Source organism: Vigna umbellata, chromosome 3 (assembly GCF_029865625.1).
Source record: "Vigna umbellata cultivar VRB3 chromosome 3, Vumbellata_1.0, whole genome shotgun sequence".
In the NCBI taxonomy this organism is placed as follows: Eukaryota; Viridiplantae; Streptophyta; class Magnoliopsida; order Fabales; family Fabaceae; genus Vigna; species Vigna umbellata.
In genome coordinates, this window is record NC_142167.1 from 26,547,469 (window position 1) to 26,564,849 (window position 17,381).

The 17,381-nt window shown below is 35.6% G+C and overlaps 2 protein-coding genes and 2 pseudogenes across 2 annotated transcripts; all 4 read left to right on the forward strand.

The window, feature by feature from the left end:
• The first annotated feature begins 2,417 nt into the window (after nucleotides 1-2,417).
• Nucleotides 2,418-3,197, forward strand: LOC148202126 (uncharacterized; annotated as a pseudogene).
• Nucleotides 3,198-3,266: 69 nt separating this feature from the next.
• LOC124839519 (uncharacterized) lies at nucleotides 3,267-4,226 on the forward strand (annotated as a pseudogene).
• Nucleotides 4,227-13,056: 8,830 nt separating this feature from the next.
• Nucleotides 13,057-15,509, forward strand: LOC148202127 (uncharacterized). The gene has a single exon (XM_088108948.1). The coding sequence runs from the start codon at nucleotides 13,170-13,172 to the stop codon at nucleotides 15,507-15,509; it is 2,340 nt and encodes a 779-aa protein (XP_087965074.1). The 5' UTR covers nucleotides 13,057-13,169.
• A 1,296-nt stretch (nucleotides 15,510-16,805) lies between these two features.
• LOC148202128 (uncharacterized) lies at nucleotides 16,806-17,381 on the forward strand. The gene is made up of 2 exons (XM_088109527.1): nucleotides 16,806-16,953; nucleotides 17,017-17,381. Exons 1-2 carry the CDS (start codon nucleotides 16,806-16,808, stop codon nucleotides 17,379-17,381), a joined length of 513 nt encoding a protein of 170 aa, XP_087965653.1.

The following is a 17,381-nucleotide window of genomic DNA, read 5'->3' on the forward strand; positions in this document are numbered from 1 at the left end:
CTCTCGATATGACGTCGACTTCGAATTCGACGTGAAAGGCCAAAAAACAACGACGTGATACGATATTTTTTGTACTAATGTCATATAATATAATTAAACGTTTAAATTAAAATAATTATCTAATATATATATATATATATATATATATATATATATATATATATATATATATATATATATATATATATATAGGGGTTTGCTAACGCGCGTACGTCTGTTTTTCAGTTGGTACATTTTAGCAATGTGTACCGGGTTTTAGTAGACAAAAATATCCTTATATACCATGGATTCTAAGTTTTAAGGTTAAGGGTATTTTAATAATTTTCATTCTCAAAACTAAAAAAAAAAAAAGAAACCCCCCAAACCCTTACTCACCTCTCTCATTCCTCTCAATCCTTTCTCTTTCATCTCTCTCACTCGAAGCTTTTCTCTGTCATCCCTACTGTAGTCCCAATTGAAAAAAATCAGAAACACATGCCTTTAAAAAATTTTCCTTTGTAAAGAGTTGAGTCATTGACATATTCACCTTCAAGGCAAAGGTTCATTCAAGATCTCTTCAATTTCACCATCTTCACTAACCTCTCTAATTTCATCATTTGTATTTGTTGAATCATCATCTCTAAAAAAACCCTCCAGGCCAATTACCAATTCTTTCTGATGTCATTATGCTTGTGAAAATTAGATAAAATTATATACGACAAAAATTATAAAATGAAAACTCATTATAAAGTCATTTTTTTGTAAGAAATTGTTTAACAACTGAGTCTTTCTGATTTTTTTTCCAGGCCAATTACCAATTCCTTTGATGTCATTATGCTTGTGAAAATTAGATAAAATTAGATAAGACAAAAATTATAAAATAAAAACTCATTATAAAATCATTTTTTGTAAGAAATTGTTTAACAGCTAGTATTTCTGAATTTTTTCCAGGTCAATTACCAATTCCTTTATCTTGTGAAAATTGGATAAAATTAGACAAAAATTATAAGATGAAAACTCATTATAAAATCATTTTTTTGTAAGATTGTTTAACGTGTTTCTGATTTTTTCAATTGAGGCTACAGTAGGGATGACAGAGAAAAGATTGGAGTAAGAAAGAGGAAAGAGAAAGGGTTGAGAGGAATGAGAGAGGTGAGTAAGGGTTTGGGGGGTTTCTTTTTTTTTTTTTTAGTTTTGAGAATGAAAATTATTAAAATACCCTTAACCTTAAAACTTAGAATCCATGATATATAAGGATATTTTTGTCTACTAAAACCCGGTACACATTGCTAAAATGTACCAACTGAAAAACAGGCGTACGCGCGTTAGCAAACCCATATATATATATATATATATATATATATATATATATATATATAAATTATACTAAAAAATTTTGAAGGTAATGCCTCTTAAGAGCTGTTAAGGCAATAAAATTTTATGCAAATAACAATCATAACGATAATGATGAGACAATCATGGGATAATTATATTTAAAATCTTGAAAGTTTATATTAAATTTGCAATTGATGACTGTAGTAGTTTGTCTTGATGAACAAATATGGGAAGTGATTATGTAAATCCAGAGTGTGTGATGTGGTTTTAACTGTACTCTTCATATTCTTTTAACATTATTCTTGGGATAAGGTATCCAGGAGTCACTGACAAAATCCTTGTATTTTAGAGCATAAGAACAAATTTACAGATTCTCTTTGAAGGGAAAATCAAACTTTTTGGGATCATTAAAGTCGAAGGTAATCAAAGAATTACGTGAAACTTTTTGTGGTGTAATTCCTTCGTTCAAGTCATACTAAAACAGGAAAGTATGATGCCATGATTTGGCTTCCCTGCATATCAAGTATACTTTGCTTCAAAACTATCCTTAACTATATGAGATTGTTTTCTACTCGTTTAAAGCACCTTAACTATTTGAGATTGTTTTATCCACAAGAGGATTATCTTCCACAATATTTTGTTAACGTTTTCTTTCTCTTGAAATTCCTTCTGGTGTTTGTTTGGTAAGATGTACCTTAAGTTCCCTTTTGTTGCTTTTCATAATATATATGTTTATGTGTATACGTGCGTCTGTTTCTTTTCTGAAATTGATTATCATAATTTGTTAACGTCTAGTTTAACTTCGATTGTGCTATTTCGTGGAATCATATTTTTGTCGGTAGCAAGGTGTAACAGAAAGAGTTGGACGAGGTTAGCTGTTGGACTGAATACATTCTTAATCTAGCTTCTTTTGTCCCGATTATTTCAAAGGTTCAACTCCATTTTGTTATTGATATTAATTAGAAATAGTAAACTTTTATATAATGCTTCAAATGAGGGTTATAACTCCATATAAATCAAAATTGTAGTCCTGTCGGCAAAAAAGAATTTTGGAAGTAGGAAAAATTGGATGACATTGTGTATGTTTGTGTGTTTGTTGTAAAATGTCAATTCGAACAAACAAAATGAAAGCGGTAGCTGTGTTGATGAAGCAGTTAACGACATCAAGGGAGAAATTCCATGAAAGGGGAAGAGATGAATCATTAGATGGGGAGTTGGAGAAGTTGTGGTTGGTTCTGAACAATATAAAGGATGTGTTTGTGGAAGTGAAGAAGAATTAAGAAAAACTGCTTGACACATTAGCAGAGGTGTATGGCCATCTTCGCAAGTTAGACCGCAGGATGCTAGATGAAGACATGGAGGGCATTTGCAAGAGAATCAAAGATTCTGCTCACAATTTGCTTTCAAAGGATGTTTTTGGTGACTCATATAAGGAGGTGGATCATAGGGGTGACAAAATATCTCACTCATCACAACAGTTGGTGCATCCCCATGAGAAGAAGAGGTGGACTTCGGATGATTTCAACCTGCTAGGCCTTCCATCCAGATTTTGCCTGCTGTCTCTCCTAATTTTCCCTGAGAACGCTATCATAAGGAAAAGAAATGCAATTAATTTGTGGATTGAAGAGGGTTTGATTGAAAATACAGAGAAGAAAACAGCAGAGGAATTGGGTGTGGATGTGATTGATAATCTTTTGAAATTTAAGGTGATTGTACGCTATGGTAGTAAGAAGGATCCCCTTGTCAATAAATTTCAAATTCTTCCTCACGTCCATAGTCATTTGAAGTTATATTTAGATCGAGATTTAGAGTATATTCGACCATCACGTTTACTGTTGGAAGTCCCACATCGACTAGAGATAAGACCAATTTATAATATATAAGTGAGGTGCAAACCTCACTCTACAAGCCGGTTTTGTGGGGTTGAGTTAGGTTAAAACCCACTTTCTAATATGGTATCGCTTGATAGAAAAAGAGTTACATTAGGTGGAGTTGATACAAAAAATTTTAGTTTACGTAATATTTTTAATATTGGTGCAAGTTATCTGAATTTTGGACAACAATGGATCACCGATCAATTGAAGAATTTAGAGGCGCTTCAACTAGGGCGTTGGCAAGATTCGCCTTTGCACCACATTGAAGTTGGGAGTGAAGAATTCTTGAGAGAGTTGAGAACTCTGAAGCAGTTGAAATATCTGAGTCTGTGTGGGATATCAAGAATATTCGAGCTTCCATCCTCCATTGTGGAACTTAAGAGTCTAGTAATTCTTGATCTGAAAGCATGTCATAATTTGGAAAGGCTACCTGATGATATTTCATCAATGAAAAGTCTGACACATCTGATTATGTCTGATTGTTGCTTACTGGAGGGCATGCCAAAGGGGATTGAGAAGCTCAGTAATCTTCAAGTACTGAAGGGATTTTTAATAACCACTTCTAAAAAGACTCCTTGTAGAATATCAGATCTTGTTAATAATTTGAGAAAACTAAGGCGACTCAGTATACGTATAGGATATGAGGCCGTGATCAATGACGGAGAGTTTGAAAGTTTGGCATCTTTTTCAACGCTTGAACATCTCAAAATATCTTGGAGTGTGTCTGACCCAGGGTATGTCAAAATTCCTATCCTTTTGCCATCAGGTTTGAAAAAGTTGCATCTTGAATGTTTTCCTGGAAAGAGTCTTCTAAGATGTTTTACACGTACCGTTTTGATACCACGTGAGCTAAATATAACTTGAGGGAAATTAGCAACTATGAGACCAAGTATGTTATTGTTGAAAGTGGAAATACTACGTCTCAAGTACCTTAATCAATTGAATGTCAGTATAGAGAATCTCAAACCATTCTTTCCTGTGCTGAAATATATAAACATTAAACAGCGTGGATATGAATATGATGTTGATTTAAGATAGGTTGAATTCATGTATTAAAATATTGTGTATACTTATTTTGTTATCTCAATAGTTGTTATTTAAATAATATTCTAATATATATATATATATATATATATATATATATATATATATATATATATATATATATATATATATATATAATTTGTTTACATATTTTATTTCATATATAATTTTATAAAAAGACATAATTTTAACTTTACAGTAAGTTTTAATTAAAAATATGGTATCTATGGATAAGTTAGATACGTTTTTTATTATATTTTATTATATATAGAGAAAGAGAGAGAGTTTAGATTTATTCATTATATTATAACAAACAATAGAAAATTAAATTAAAATTATTGTAAGAAAATATTTTGAAAATCATATTACAAGTCAAATATATATGTATCTTTATATAACAATTTTGTAAATTATGTAATTTTTTATATATTTCATTTTATAAGAAAATGAAGTGAATAGAACTAAATTAATTAAAAAAAAGTTTAATATTTAAAATAAAATTTGGTACATAGTATTAAAATTTAAATATAAAGTGAAAATAATTGAGTAAAATAATTCATTTTAAGTTATTATTAAAAATAAAAAAAGTATAAAAGTTAGGATACATAAGAAAATTAAATGATTGAAAAAAAAAAAGGTAATTTTATTTTTCATGACCGAGTTTTAATGTTGAAAATTACTATCTTTGTTTTAATGTATATATTAAAGGTCAAATATTCGAAATTATTCAATAAATAAATTGGAATATACATAACTTAAATGCATATAACACATGTTAACTAATTGATAACGGTAATTTTTACTATTGCGATTCATTTTTATACCAAATCAACTTTTTTTGAGTTTGAAGCTTGTTTAATTCTCTCGTTTATCTGACTTTTGTGAATAAGTTTAATATAGGTTACACTTAATTGTTTTTATCACTAATTCCCTCATTTTGTAGGCAAATTGTGTGCATTGGAAGAGCATCAAAACCATCAAGGAGTTGGAACCCAGGAAAAGCAACAAAAGCATCAAACTAGAAGAGACATGAAGGCCTCGCAGGCACGCCTGGGCACCCCCTCTAGGGGCGCTGAGCGCCATTTTCCTCGCAGGCACGCTTGGGCGCCCCCTCCAACGGCGCTGAGCGCCACTTGCCTCACAGTAAAGGGAATACTACTTTTATTCATCCGCCAAGAAGAAAGAGTTGCACCATGACTAAGAAATTAAAAGAAGCACAAAAGCAGCATGATCATAAAGGTGAAAGAAAAATATCTCACGTTCATTAATATCTCAAAAAGTGCAACATTGACTAAGAAAAATGACCCTTTGTTAGACAAGTAAAAACCATCATTGATTTGAAGCCTGAATCCTAATCATAATCAACTTCATTCATTCTTTCAGTTTCTTCACCCCTCACTGCATAAAACACCTCCAATAACCTAGGAAGAAATTCCAGAGGCAGCCATGGTGGAATTTCCTAATTTCTTGCCAGACAAATTTATGACCTCTAATTTCTAATACCTCCATTATGAATTTATGATGGCCCAGAAAATGTATATTCATATTTCCCTAATCAGCATATATTCACACTCTTAAATCTAAACTCTCACGCATATTTGATTTAACAACGAACATGCATCTCCCAACTTTTTCTTTCTTTTCTGATATGAAAGTAGCTATTTTCATGTTTTGCTGATTTTTTTTTTAATGTTATATAACTTAATTCATAGAGAAAACAAAAAGAAAAAACCTTAATTATAATTTATATCTCTGTATTTAATCAGCTAATTACTCTCAACAACCTTGATCTCCACAAATAAACAATTCAGACCAAGTCAAAGAACATTGTTACCCTTTGCTAACAAAGCTCACACACGACCCCTACAACGTGCTCCTCAATCCTCTCCCTCTCCCTTGTTAACTGACTTCATTTTTCAACTTTAGGTCTCTTTTTAAGTCCAAGGTGCCCAACCCTACTATTATAAGAAGAACACTTTCACTCTTTTGCAGCAAGAAAGCACACACTACACTAAAGAGAGCATCTTCAAATCCGAATATGGAAGGTGAATTCATCTTCCAATTGGTATAATAGGGTAATGTATCTTTATGGATGTCAAAGCAAAGAACCTAACAAGGAAACAACTTAGGTATGCTAGGGTGCAAGGGTCCCATTAAATTATTGTACTTATTAGGTACAAGAAAGTGTTTTTGGCACTAAGAAAACAGATGTTACCTTCCGGGATGCTTCAACTTACTCACTTTGAGCTACTACATGAAGTCCTTGGACATGTCTTACCTCAATTCTCAACTTTTCCAGCTCAAGGTTCAATTTTTCCTGATAAAATAAATGACCACAAAAAAAAATTCACTTGTAAATTGGAGTTGTATCTATCTGGAATTTGCTGAAGCAATAGCTATATGACAAGCAGCATAAAGTTTTTTATGAAGGATTGCATATTAATAAAACTTTCGATTGTGCACAACATATTTGTAGTTTTACATTTGCATGAAAAAACTAGTTCTAGTGGAAGATCAAATTTGTGTTGCTGGAGACTTGTCAAGTATAGGATAGAACGAAAATTAAATAAAAAAAATAAGGAATGAACACTTTGCCATCCGATGTTAAATCATGTATACATATGTCTATGTTTTCCAATAGGGTACCATCACCTGATGTATGAGCTAGAAATCAGTACTTAAAAGAGGTTGAAACTGTTGTGTTGCTAGGGAAGACGAGTGTAAACCAGCATATGATGAAACTGATGCAGATTATGTATACATCGAAAAATGATAATAATTATACTACACAGGGGATAGTCAATTTTTATGTTTTCATGATGCAACACAGGCTACAATTTCTGAGAAGAGATAAACATATCTTTGAAACCAAGCACCTCATACTGTTGCCTTTATTTGCAATGTAGGTGAGTAATATGAACATTAAATATCACAGTAGAATTGTAAAATATAGTGGCACAGTTTAGATATAGATGATTTCTTATTGTATTTCCTTATTACTAATAATCTAGATGGGAGTCATTGGAAATTACTATTTGAAGAATAATGTGAATGTCTACCATTTACAGGACAACATATGAGCAGAATTAAAGCTAAAAATAGGAAAAACAGTGAAAATTATAAAATATGACATCCAACCAATATTTTCCATGGTTAAATGGTTTAGAACAAGTTTAGAACAAATTCACAAAGCTAAAAATTAAAGCAAAACAGTGAAAAGAAGATGAAAAATAGGAAAAATGAGGAGTGAGGAGACTTACATATTGACGCGAGAGAAGTCGAGCAGCTGTGTTGTCTTCGGTTGTTGCCTCCTCCACGCACCACGAAGCCCCTCGTCACCGTTGTCGCCTCCTCCACGAAGCCCTCTTGACGCACCGACAACAAATTTGTCACGCAGCCCCTGCAACCACAGAACGAACCGCCACGGCAGAATGCTTGCGCGAAGGACTGAGACAACATCCGACAACAAAACCTCGCAAATTTGGGGAATGTTGGTGATGGTTCGATGGATCGAAGAAACGGGAAAGCTGGTGAGGGCTTGATGTCTCCGATAAAGGAGGAATGCTGGTGAGGGTTCGAAGAAAGAAAGGGAAAATTTTGGCTCGAAAAATGAAAGTTAACAGAGGGAAACCCAAGTATGCTGGGGTTAATTACACTAGCACCTTACCGAGGGTCATATATCCTTCGGTAAGTTAATTCACCAAAGCCAATACCGACGGCCCAAAGACCTTCGGAAAAAAACCTTCGGTAATGAGTGCATTTCACCATGGCCTTCGGTAATCATCTATCTGACCGTCGGTAAGGCACTTTTACCGAAGGGCGAGAGGCCGTCTGTAAAAACCCTTCAGTAATACGCCAATTTCTTGTAGTGGGTGTTCTCATCGATCCGCAAACATCGGTATGAATCAACTTTAATAATTCTTTTACTCTCCATGCTTTGTCTGTCGAGAATGGTAATCGGTGTTGTTTTCCGAGGAGACATCCTTCGCATGATTCATTATTCTCTTTCAAGCATGGAAGATCTCTCATCATGTTTTTCTGATATAAAAGCTTTAAGGCATGTGTGTTGAAGTGACCAAATCTCCTATGCCAAAGCCATGAGTCATCAACTTCTACCTTCATGGCAATATTAGTTCCAGGTTTGAAGCTTATAGGAAACCTTTTATTTCTCTTCTCCATTTTTACTTGGCCAATTTCTATCATTTTACTGTCATAAATTTTGCATGTATCTTTCTCAAAATGAAGAGAATATCCATTCTCCATCATTTGGCCAATACTTAAAAGATTTTCTTTAAGATTTGGAACTAGTAAAACGTCTTTGATGAATTTAGTACCTTTCTTTGTCTCTACCATGACAGTTCCTTTTCCTCGAGACTTCACTGTGGTGTCATTTCCTAGTCGAACTTTGACATTGACAGATTTATCAATGTCTTTGAATATGCTTTGATCTTTTGCCATGTGATTGTTGCATCCACTATCCAAGTACCAACTTCCTTCTCTACTAGGAGATTCTTGATTGGCGTAGAATAAGAGTTTCTCTTGATTATCTTCTTCCGCAAAGTTTGCTTGATGCTTATTTTTATTACGACAATACTTTTCTACGTGACCAAATTTCTTGCAATAGTGGAATTGAGGTTTTCCATGATGCCAACAATCTTTTTCCAAGTGACTTGTCTTTTTACATATGCCACATGGAGGATATTTTTCTTGACGAGTCATAGAGAAGCTTCTAGGATTTTCTTTATTTCTAGAAATTTCTTCTCTACTTTTATTTCCTTCATATTCTTTATTCTGAGACCGTAATTTTAGTTTTGATTGAAAGGCATTTTCAACCGAGTCTTCTTCATGCCTTTTCAATCTTTGTTCATAAGCTTCAAGAGATCCCATTAGTTGTGTGACTGACAATGTAGCCAAATCTTTTGTTTGTTCAATCGCAGTTATGATTGCATCATATTTTTGGGGAATAGAAATTAAAATTTTCTCAACGATCTTTTTGTCAAGAATATTTTCCCCATAGGCTCTCATCTGACTAACTATTTCTTTTATTCTAGAATAGTAGTCTTTAATGGTCTCAGATTCTTTCATTCTTAATAATTCAAACTCTCGTCTTAGAGAATGAAGTTTAACATTGTGTACCTCGTCACTTCCTTGAAACTCCTCTTGTATTGTGTTCCAAGCTTGTTTTGCACTTGTGGCACCAATTATCCTTGGAAAAATTGTGTCATCAACTGCTTGTTGAAGAACAAATAAAGCCCTTGAATCCTTCTGCTTGTTTTCTTTCAACTCCTTCTTTTGAGCTGCAGTAAGAGTAGAGGTCTCTTCTGGAATAGTGAATTCATCTTCTATGATATCCCATAAATCTTGAGAGCGAAAGAATATCTTCATTTTGACACTCCAAAAATCATAATTTTCTCCTTTGAAAATAGGTACTGGAATTGATGATGTTTGATTGGTAATAGCCATGAGTTGAGAAAATATTTTGGAGGTAGGACAGGATGGAGTTATAGTTTTGTTTGAGCTAGTTGAAAATTTTTATCTACGCCTAGTAGATGACCGAACGTAGCTCTGGTACCACTATTAGTATTTTGAGGTTGTGAAAGGAATAGTTGATGGGATAGAGAAAATGTAGAGATAGTTGAATGTAGAAGTAGTAGTTGGAAGAAGTGTTGTAGTTGTCTTTAGTTGTAGTAGATGTTGGTTCATACAAATGGTAGATATTGACTACATCTTGCATCAAATGGTAGAGTTCATGGGTATTTATAGACCCATAGATTATTCTAGAACATATTAGCCACAACTTATGTGGAATGTTCTAGATTTTTACCTATGTAGAATATTCTTGATTTTTCTTCCTATCTTAGGCTTTTCTACAATATTCTATAACTTGTATTACATTTCAATTCTTCTATCTAAAGAGCTTCTACATTCTTCTAGAATTTGCGTTACACTTTAATAACGCATCTCAAAATATCTTGGAGTGTGTCTGAACCAAGGTATGCTAAAATTTCTATCCTTTTGCCAACAGATTTGAGAAAGTTGCATGCATCTTGAATGTTTTCCTGGAAAGAGTTTTGCACGAGATCTTCATTTTTGTGTTACTCTGCCACGTCAGATAAATATAACTGGAGAAAAACTTATAAGGATAAATCCAGATATGTTATTGTGGGACGTGGAAATACTACGCCTGAAGTATCTTACGCAATTAAATGTTGACATAGACAATTTGAAAAAACACTAGTACAAAACAGACCTTCTAACGCGCTATATATGCCTCAGTTAAAACGGAACCGAAGCGCAAGGGGTCTACTACCTCGGGTGACGAAAAAACCGAGGCCTAAAGCATTACCACGTTGACCATCAGTGGACAAACTTTTTAAATTCCTCTTACTGCCTCCGTTACATTCAGAACCGAGGCCGAAACCTTTGCCACGTAGCCTGCTTCTCTGCTACTCTCTCTGACAAACTTTTTAAATTCATCTTACTGCCTCGGTTACATAAAGAACCGAGGTCGAAACCTTTGCCACGTAGCCTGCTTCTCTGCTACTACTCTGCACAACGTCTGATTGACAGGAATACTGCTTCGGTTATCGGCAGAACCGAGGCAGAAAGCTTAAGCTATGGCATCGTTTGGGTGCAACCGAGGCATATAGTGATTATATTTTTTATTTTTTTTTATTTTCTGCTAGTATATGCACCGGTTGTTGTGAAAAACTGAAGCAGTATATGTTTACTACCTCGGTTTTCTTGCTAACCGAGGCAATATAGCCTGTTTATCAGGCCCTGCCCGCGACGGTTCCATTCTTCTCGCGCAAACTCTCGCCTCTCGTTCGTTCTCCGTCATCGTCGCCCCACCACGCCGTTCAGTCCGCACCACACCTCCGGTGTTCTCACGCAAGAAGGAGCATCGCAGTGCTTCCTGGCCAGCTTCTCGTCTCCGGTCTTCTCCTGCAACGTCGTTGGTGCCTCGTCGCTACCTCGCCACCGCGCTCCGTCTGCCTCGCCGCCGCGCTCCGTCTGCAACGTCGCCGGCGTGCTGTCTCCCCACCACTGCAGCAGCGCTCCGTCCCCATAGCCAGCACGCTCCCTACTGTGTCCATTACACCGCCGTGGTCTCTCCTCATTGTCGCCATTCTCTACTGGTAATTTTTATTGGGATTCATATTGATTTTGTGTTGTTATATTATTATCTAAATAATTTATGTGTTTGTATGACTAAGAATTAGTTAGATGGATTGATTATGCATTTGGTTGAAAAATGGTGTTTGGAAAATAGAAATCTTTTATAGTAATTTTTGTATATGTATGTTGATAGGAATAACTTATGTACAGAACTTAGAAGAAAGGAATTCAAAAAATGGAAGTGAAGTTAGTTAAAAAAGTAAAGATTGAGTATTTTAGAAAGAATTGATTCAAAGAGTGTAACTCAAGGTAGTTAACAAAATATAAGACATAAAAAAATCACAAGATAGATAGATTTTGAGAATTGACGTTATTTACTCTTGGTTGAATATATTGTTTGCTTGAATATATTGCATGTTGCATATGTTATTATTTGTTTGGTTGAATATATATTGTTGTTGTAATTTAGCCTTAGTTTCCCGTTTGAGATTCAATACAAAAATTATTTACTATCTCCAGACTTTTTGAACAAATGTACTTTTTACAAATGAAAATAGAGGAGATGGTAATAATAATTTACAAGTATTGAATCTTGAATTGTCCGGTTGGACAGTTTAAGAAGAGTAATAACTTTTTCATAGTTTATTATAACATATCAATTTTAATATACATGTCTTAAATTTCATGAAAATTTGTCGTTGTGTTTTGTATTGATCTTCGGGTGCATATTTGATTGTGACTTATAATCACTTTCATTTCGTGTAACCTGAAGACCAATGCGAAATGCTGGCAAAATTTCGTGAAATTTAAGATATGTTGTTTAAAATTGATATGTTTAATAAACTAAAAAAAGTGAATCTTCTTGAATGGGATAGGGTCAAACCTTGAATACAAACACGATCAAAGTGATCATTCAAGATTATTGAAATTGTGTAAACAATTTCAGTAAACATGCGTACGGATAGAGGGTGGATTAATTTACCCCGCATCAGCACTGAGTACGAGAGAGGGGTAGAAGACTTTATAGAGTTTGCGCAACGTAATGCGAGTACAAGTGGTGATGATGAAGTCAAGTTCAGATGTCCGTGTGTGAACTGTTTAAATGGGAGGAAGTTGAACGCAACTGATATTAGGGAGCATCTTATCTGTGATGGTTTCATACGAAGTTATACAACATGGATATGGCACGGCGAATTAACAGACTTTCCAACTGTCTCTCCAACTGAAAATGTTTATGATTCCACAATGGATATGGTAGATGAAGCAGAACAAGACAACTTAGAGGACATGATCCGCGATGTTGGCGCAGAAGCTTTTGCCCAAGCGCATGTGTATGAAACAATGTCCACTGATGCGGAGACTCCTTTGTATACGGGTTCAACTAAGTTCACACGGTTGTCAGCGGTGTTAAGGCTCATGAATTTAAAGGCGAGCAATGGATGGAGTGATAAGAGTTTTACAGAATTGTTGTCGTTGTTGAATGAAATGCTGCCAGATGGAAATACGTTACCTAATCGTAATTATGATGCCAAAAAAATTCTTTGTCCGATGGGTATGGAATATAAACGGATACATGCATGTCCGAATGATTGCATATTATATAGGAATGAGAATGAAGTTTTGATAAAGTGTCCAAAATGTGGGTTATCACGATACAAGTCGAAAAACGGTGAAGAAGGTGGCATCACAGAAAAGAATGGTTCTGCTTTGAAAGTAGTTTGGTACCTTCCACTAGTTGCCAGACTTAAGCGTTTGTTTGCGAATCCCAAAGACGCTAAAAACCTAAGATGGCATGCAGATGAGAGAACAACTGATGGGATGCTTCGTCATCCGGCTGATTCCAAGCAATGGAAAATTATTGATCAAGAATTCCCCCAATTTGGTGAAGAATGTAGAAATCTTAGGTTTGGCTTAGCTACTGATGGAATGAATCCATTTGGTAATTTAAGTACCAATCACAGTTGTTGGCCCGTTATCCTGATAATTTACAACTTATCTCCTGGATTGTGCATGAAAAGAAAGTACATGATGTTGTCAATGTTGATATCTGGTCCAAAGCAGCCTGGAAATGACATCGATGTTTATCTAAGGCCACTAGTTGAAGACTTGAAGTTGTTGTGGGTTGATGGGGTTGAAATATTTGATGCCTTTGCTTCAGAAACTTTCATGATGCATGCCATGTTATTTTGCACCATTAATGACTTCCCAGCTTATGGTAATTTGTCGGGGTACAGTGTGAAGGGTCATAAAGCATGTCCTATTTGTGAAGAAAACACTGCAGCTCAACAATTAAAACACGGAAGGAAGACAGTGTATATGCGTCATCGGCGATTTTTACAATCTAATCATCCATATCGAAGGTTAAAGAAAGCATTCAATGGAGAACAAGAGAAAGACAATGCACCCATTCCACTTACTGGACTTGAAGTTGTTGAGAAAGTTAATAAAGTACATCATCAATTTGGGAAAACGTCGAAGAAGTCTTCTGTAGCGACCCCTTGGAAGAAGAAATCAATATTCTTTGATCTTCCATATTGGTCAAAGTTAGATGTTAGACATTGCATAGATGTCATGCATGTTGAGAAAAATGTTTGTGATAGCTTGATTGGTACACTACTAAACATCCAGGGAAAAACAAAAGATGGAGTGAATGCGCGTTTGGATTTGGTTGACATGAAGATCCGAGAAGAATTGGCACCAAGAGAGATTGGTAAACGTACTTATTTGCCCCCTGCATGTTACACAATGTCCAAACAAGAGAAGATAAGTTTTTGTCTTTGTTTAAAGAGTATCAAGGTACCACAAGGATACTCTTCAAATATCAAGAGCTTAGTGTCAATGCAGGACTTAAAGCTTGTTGGACTGAAGTCTCACGATTGCCACGTCTTAATGCAACAGTTGTTACCAGTGGCAATTCGTGGAATTTTGCCCAAAAAAGTTAGGCTGACGATAACTCGATTGTGCTCATTTTTCTCGTCAATTTGTAGTAAAGTCATCGATCCTACAAAGTTAGATGAACTTCAAAACGAAATTATCATCATCTTGTGTCAACTAGAAATGTTTTTCCCTCCATCCTTTTTTGACATCATGGTGCATTTACTTGTTCATTTGGTCAGAGAAATAAAGTTGTGTGGACCAGTATACTTAAGATGGATGTACCCTATTGAGCGTTATATGAAGATTTTGAAAGGGTACGTCAAAAATCAATATCGTCCAGAAGGTTCGATGATTGAAAGATATATTGCTGAAGAAAGTATTGAGTTTTGCTCTGAGTATATGGCTAAAGCAAATCCGATAGGAGTCCCTCGGACATCATGGTTGAGTAGATATTCTACAAGTAAAAGCATCCGAGGTGTGAATGTGGTGACGAAAAGTCGTGAAGAATTGATGCAAGCACATCTATACATATTAAACAACACAGATGAAGTGATCCCATTTTTGGAAGCTCACAAAGCCGTTGTAAGGGACAAGTATCCACGACAATCAAAGAAATGGCAGTTGATGGACCATAACAGAACATTCTTGTCCTGGTTCAAATCTGAAGTTTCGAAAGAATCACGGTCCTCTGAGACTTTGTTCTGGTTAGCAAATGGCTTGAAGTTTGATGTTGTATGTTGTACAGGATATGAAATTAATAATTGCACATTCTATACAAAAACTTTGGATGATAAAAGCACAGTTCAAAATAGTGGCGTCAGTCTAGAAGCTGAGTCGCTACAGTTTTCCACATCCAAAGATCAAAATCCTGTAGTTGGTTCCATGAGATACTATGGTAGAATTGAAGAGATATTTGAAGTTGATTACACTAAGTTTTCCGTTGCACTCTTCAAATGTAAGTGGGTAGACAATAAGAGTGGTGTCAAAATAGATGAATCTGGTATGACACTTGTTGATTTTCGAAAGGTTGGTTATAGAGACGAACCGTTCATCATGGCATATCAAGCAAGTCAGGTTTTTTATGTCAAAGATCCTGCATCTGACCATTGGTATGTTGCTCTCCAAGGAAAAAGGCAAATTGAAGATAAAGAAGAGAATTTAAGTTATATTCATATCGCTGACAACCATCCATTTAAAACGACAATAAATTTGGATGACGACCCTCTAATTGATGATATACAAGCAATACGAGAAGATCACAATGAGGGAATATATATATGACCAATCCATATGATTATGTATGAATTTCATGTTTGTTTAAATTTTTATGGCTTTTGTTAAGTAATATATGTAAGTCTTTTATTTATATTTCATCTTATTTATTGTGACAGATATATGGCTGAGTCACCTCATTTGTCGGGCGATGAAGTCCCCACCACTTCTAGACGGACGAGAGGAGCAACGAGGTTACGACAGCTTATACTTAGAAGAAATGCAGGTGAGAGAACACCTGTCATTATTGACGTGGTCACTGGAGTTGCATCTGGCCCAAATGCAGATGTATTTAGGTCTTACCTTGGAGTATTGGCACGTGATCGTATCTCTATACTTACTCCATCGTTTGACCATGTTTCTGAGGCTGATCGGAATCTCATCTGGCAAGATCTATTGGTAAGTTAAGCAATATTGCTCAATCTTCTATATTCAGTATATTGATAAATCTGTATTTATATGAGGTTATTACTTTCTTTGTTGCAGATAACATTTGATATGCCAAACGTCGAGAGCTTAAGGAATAGGTGTTTATCTGCAATTGCAGAATGCTTTCGAGGGTTTAAGACAAAATTGACGTCTAGATATATATTTGGACCAAAAAGTGATGAAAATCCATGTTCCAAATATTCAGCAATTGACGAAGAAACATGGCGTCGGTTTGTAGAGCTTCGTTCTTCTGAGGCGTGGCAGGTAACTGTAGTAAAATCATTCAATTTTTCCTTCATAATTATTTACCATGACAATTGTTTAATTTTGTCACAGGAAAAACGGTCAAAAGCACAAGGAATAAGCGCTCAGAATAAAAATCCACACCTCCTGTCTCGTGGTGGATATAGGAAGCTTGAAGAGAAAATAATGAAGCAGAAGTCAGATAGTAGACTTCCACTTTCTGAGGGTGATGACCCTCTTCCTCCTCCTTCACCACCATCTCGGCACGACAAGTGGAAGTTAGCCCGTATGAGACCATCGGGCTCCTACACTTCCGAGTCTGCCAGAGAAATATCTGAAAGAATTGTAAGATGTCATTTCTTATTATATTACATTAATTTTGTTATATATCTAACATGTATATTAAAAATCCATTGAACTTTTGTTATGTGACAGGACTCCTTGGTTGAGCAGAGCTCCCAAGGTCAATTCACACAAGAAGGTCGTCAAGATATTCTTGCCACAGCTATTGGACGACCTGAGCACCCAGGACGGGTGCGTGCTGCTGGGACTGGCATAGGCATACGACATTTTTTTGGGTCTTCCTCGCGTCCATATTCATATGAAAAGATGAAGGACGAAATAAGAAAAGAGATGACGCAGGAGATCACAAAGAAGGTTCGAGCAGAGTTATATGATGAAGTTGCTGAAATGGTTGCGCGCCAGTTCCAGCAGCATTATGAGGATTATGGCAATCGTCCTCCACCATCTCCTATAGCGGAACATGCTGTGCCCCCTACAGGTAAGGTTATTTATTTTTGCTTACTAATTTACTTTATGCATAAACTAACATTTAATTTGACAGGTAGAAGCGGTAAAGGAAGTTGCTCAGCTGCCGGTGCCCCAGGGGACGACTTGGATGACACTCGTCCATGTGAGTTATATATTCTCTCTGATACTGGGACCATGCTAGTGGCTCGTGGTACAGTGTATGAGACAGCCACTGTAGTGCATGGGGTACAGCTTGCAGAAGATGAGGTCAAGGTCACGGTCGATGAAGTTGTCATAGCGGATGCCGTTCTTCCTGTGCCTACAGATGAGTTCTTCACTGTGGAAGAAGCATTTAGGTCCTTTGTCGCCTGGCCTAGACATTTGGTTGGTCATGTATCTAATCCCCCGGTAAACACTCGTACTATATACTTCTCAATTTTAATATTTACTTCTAATTGA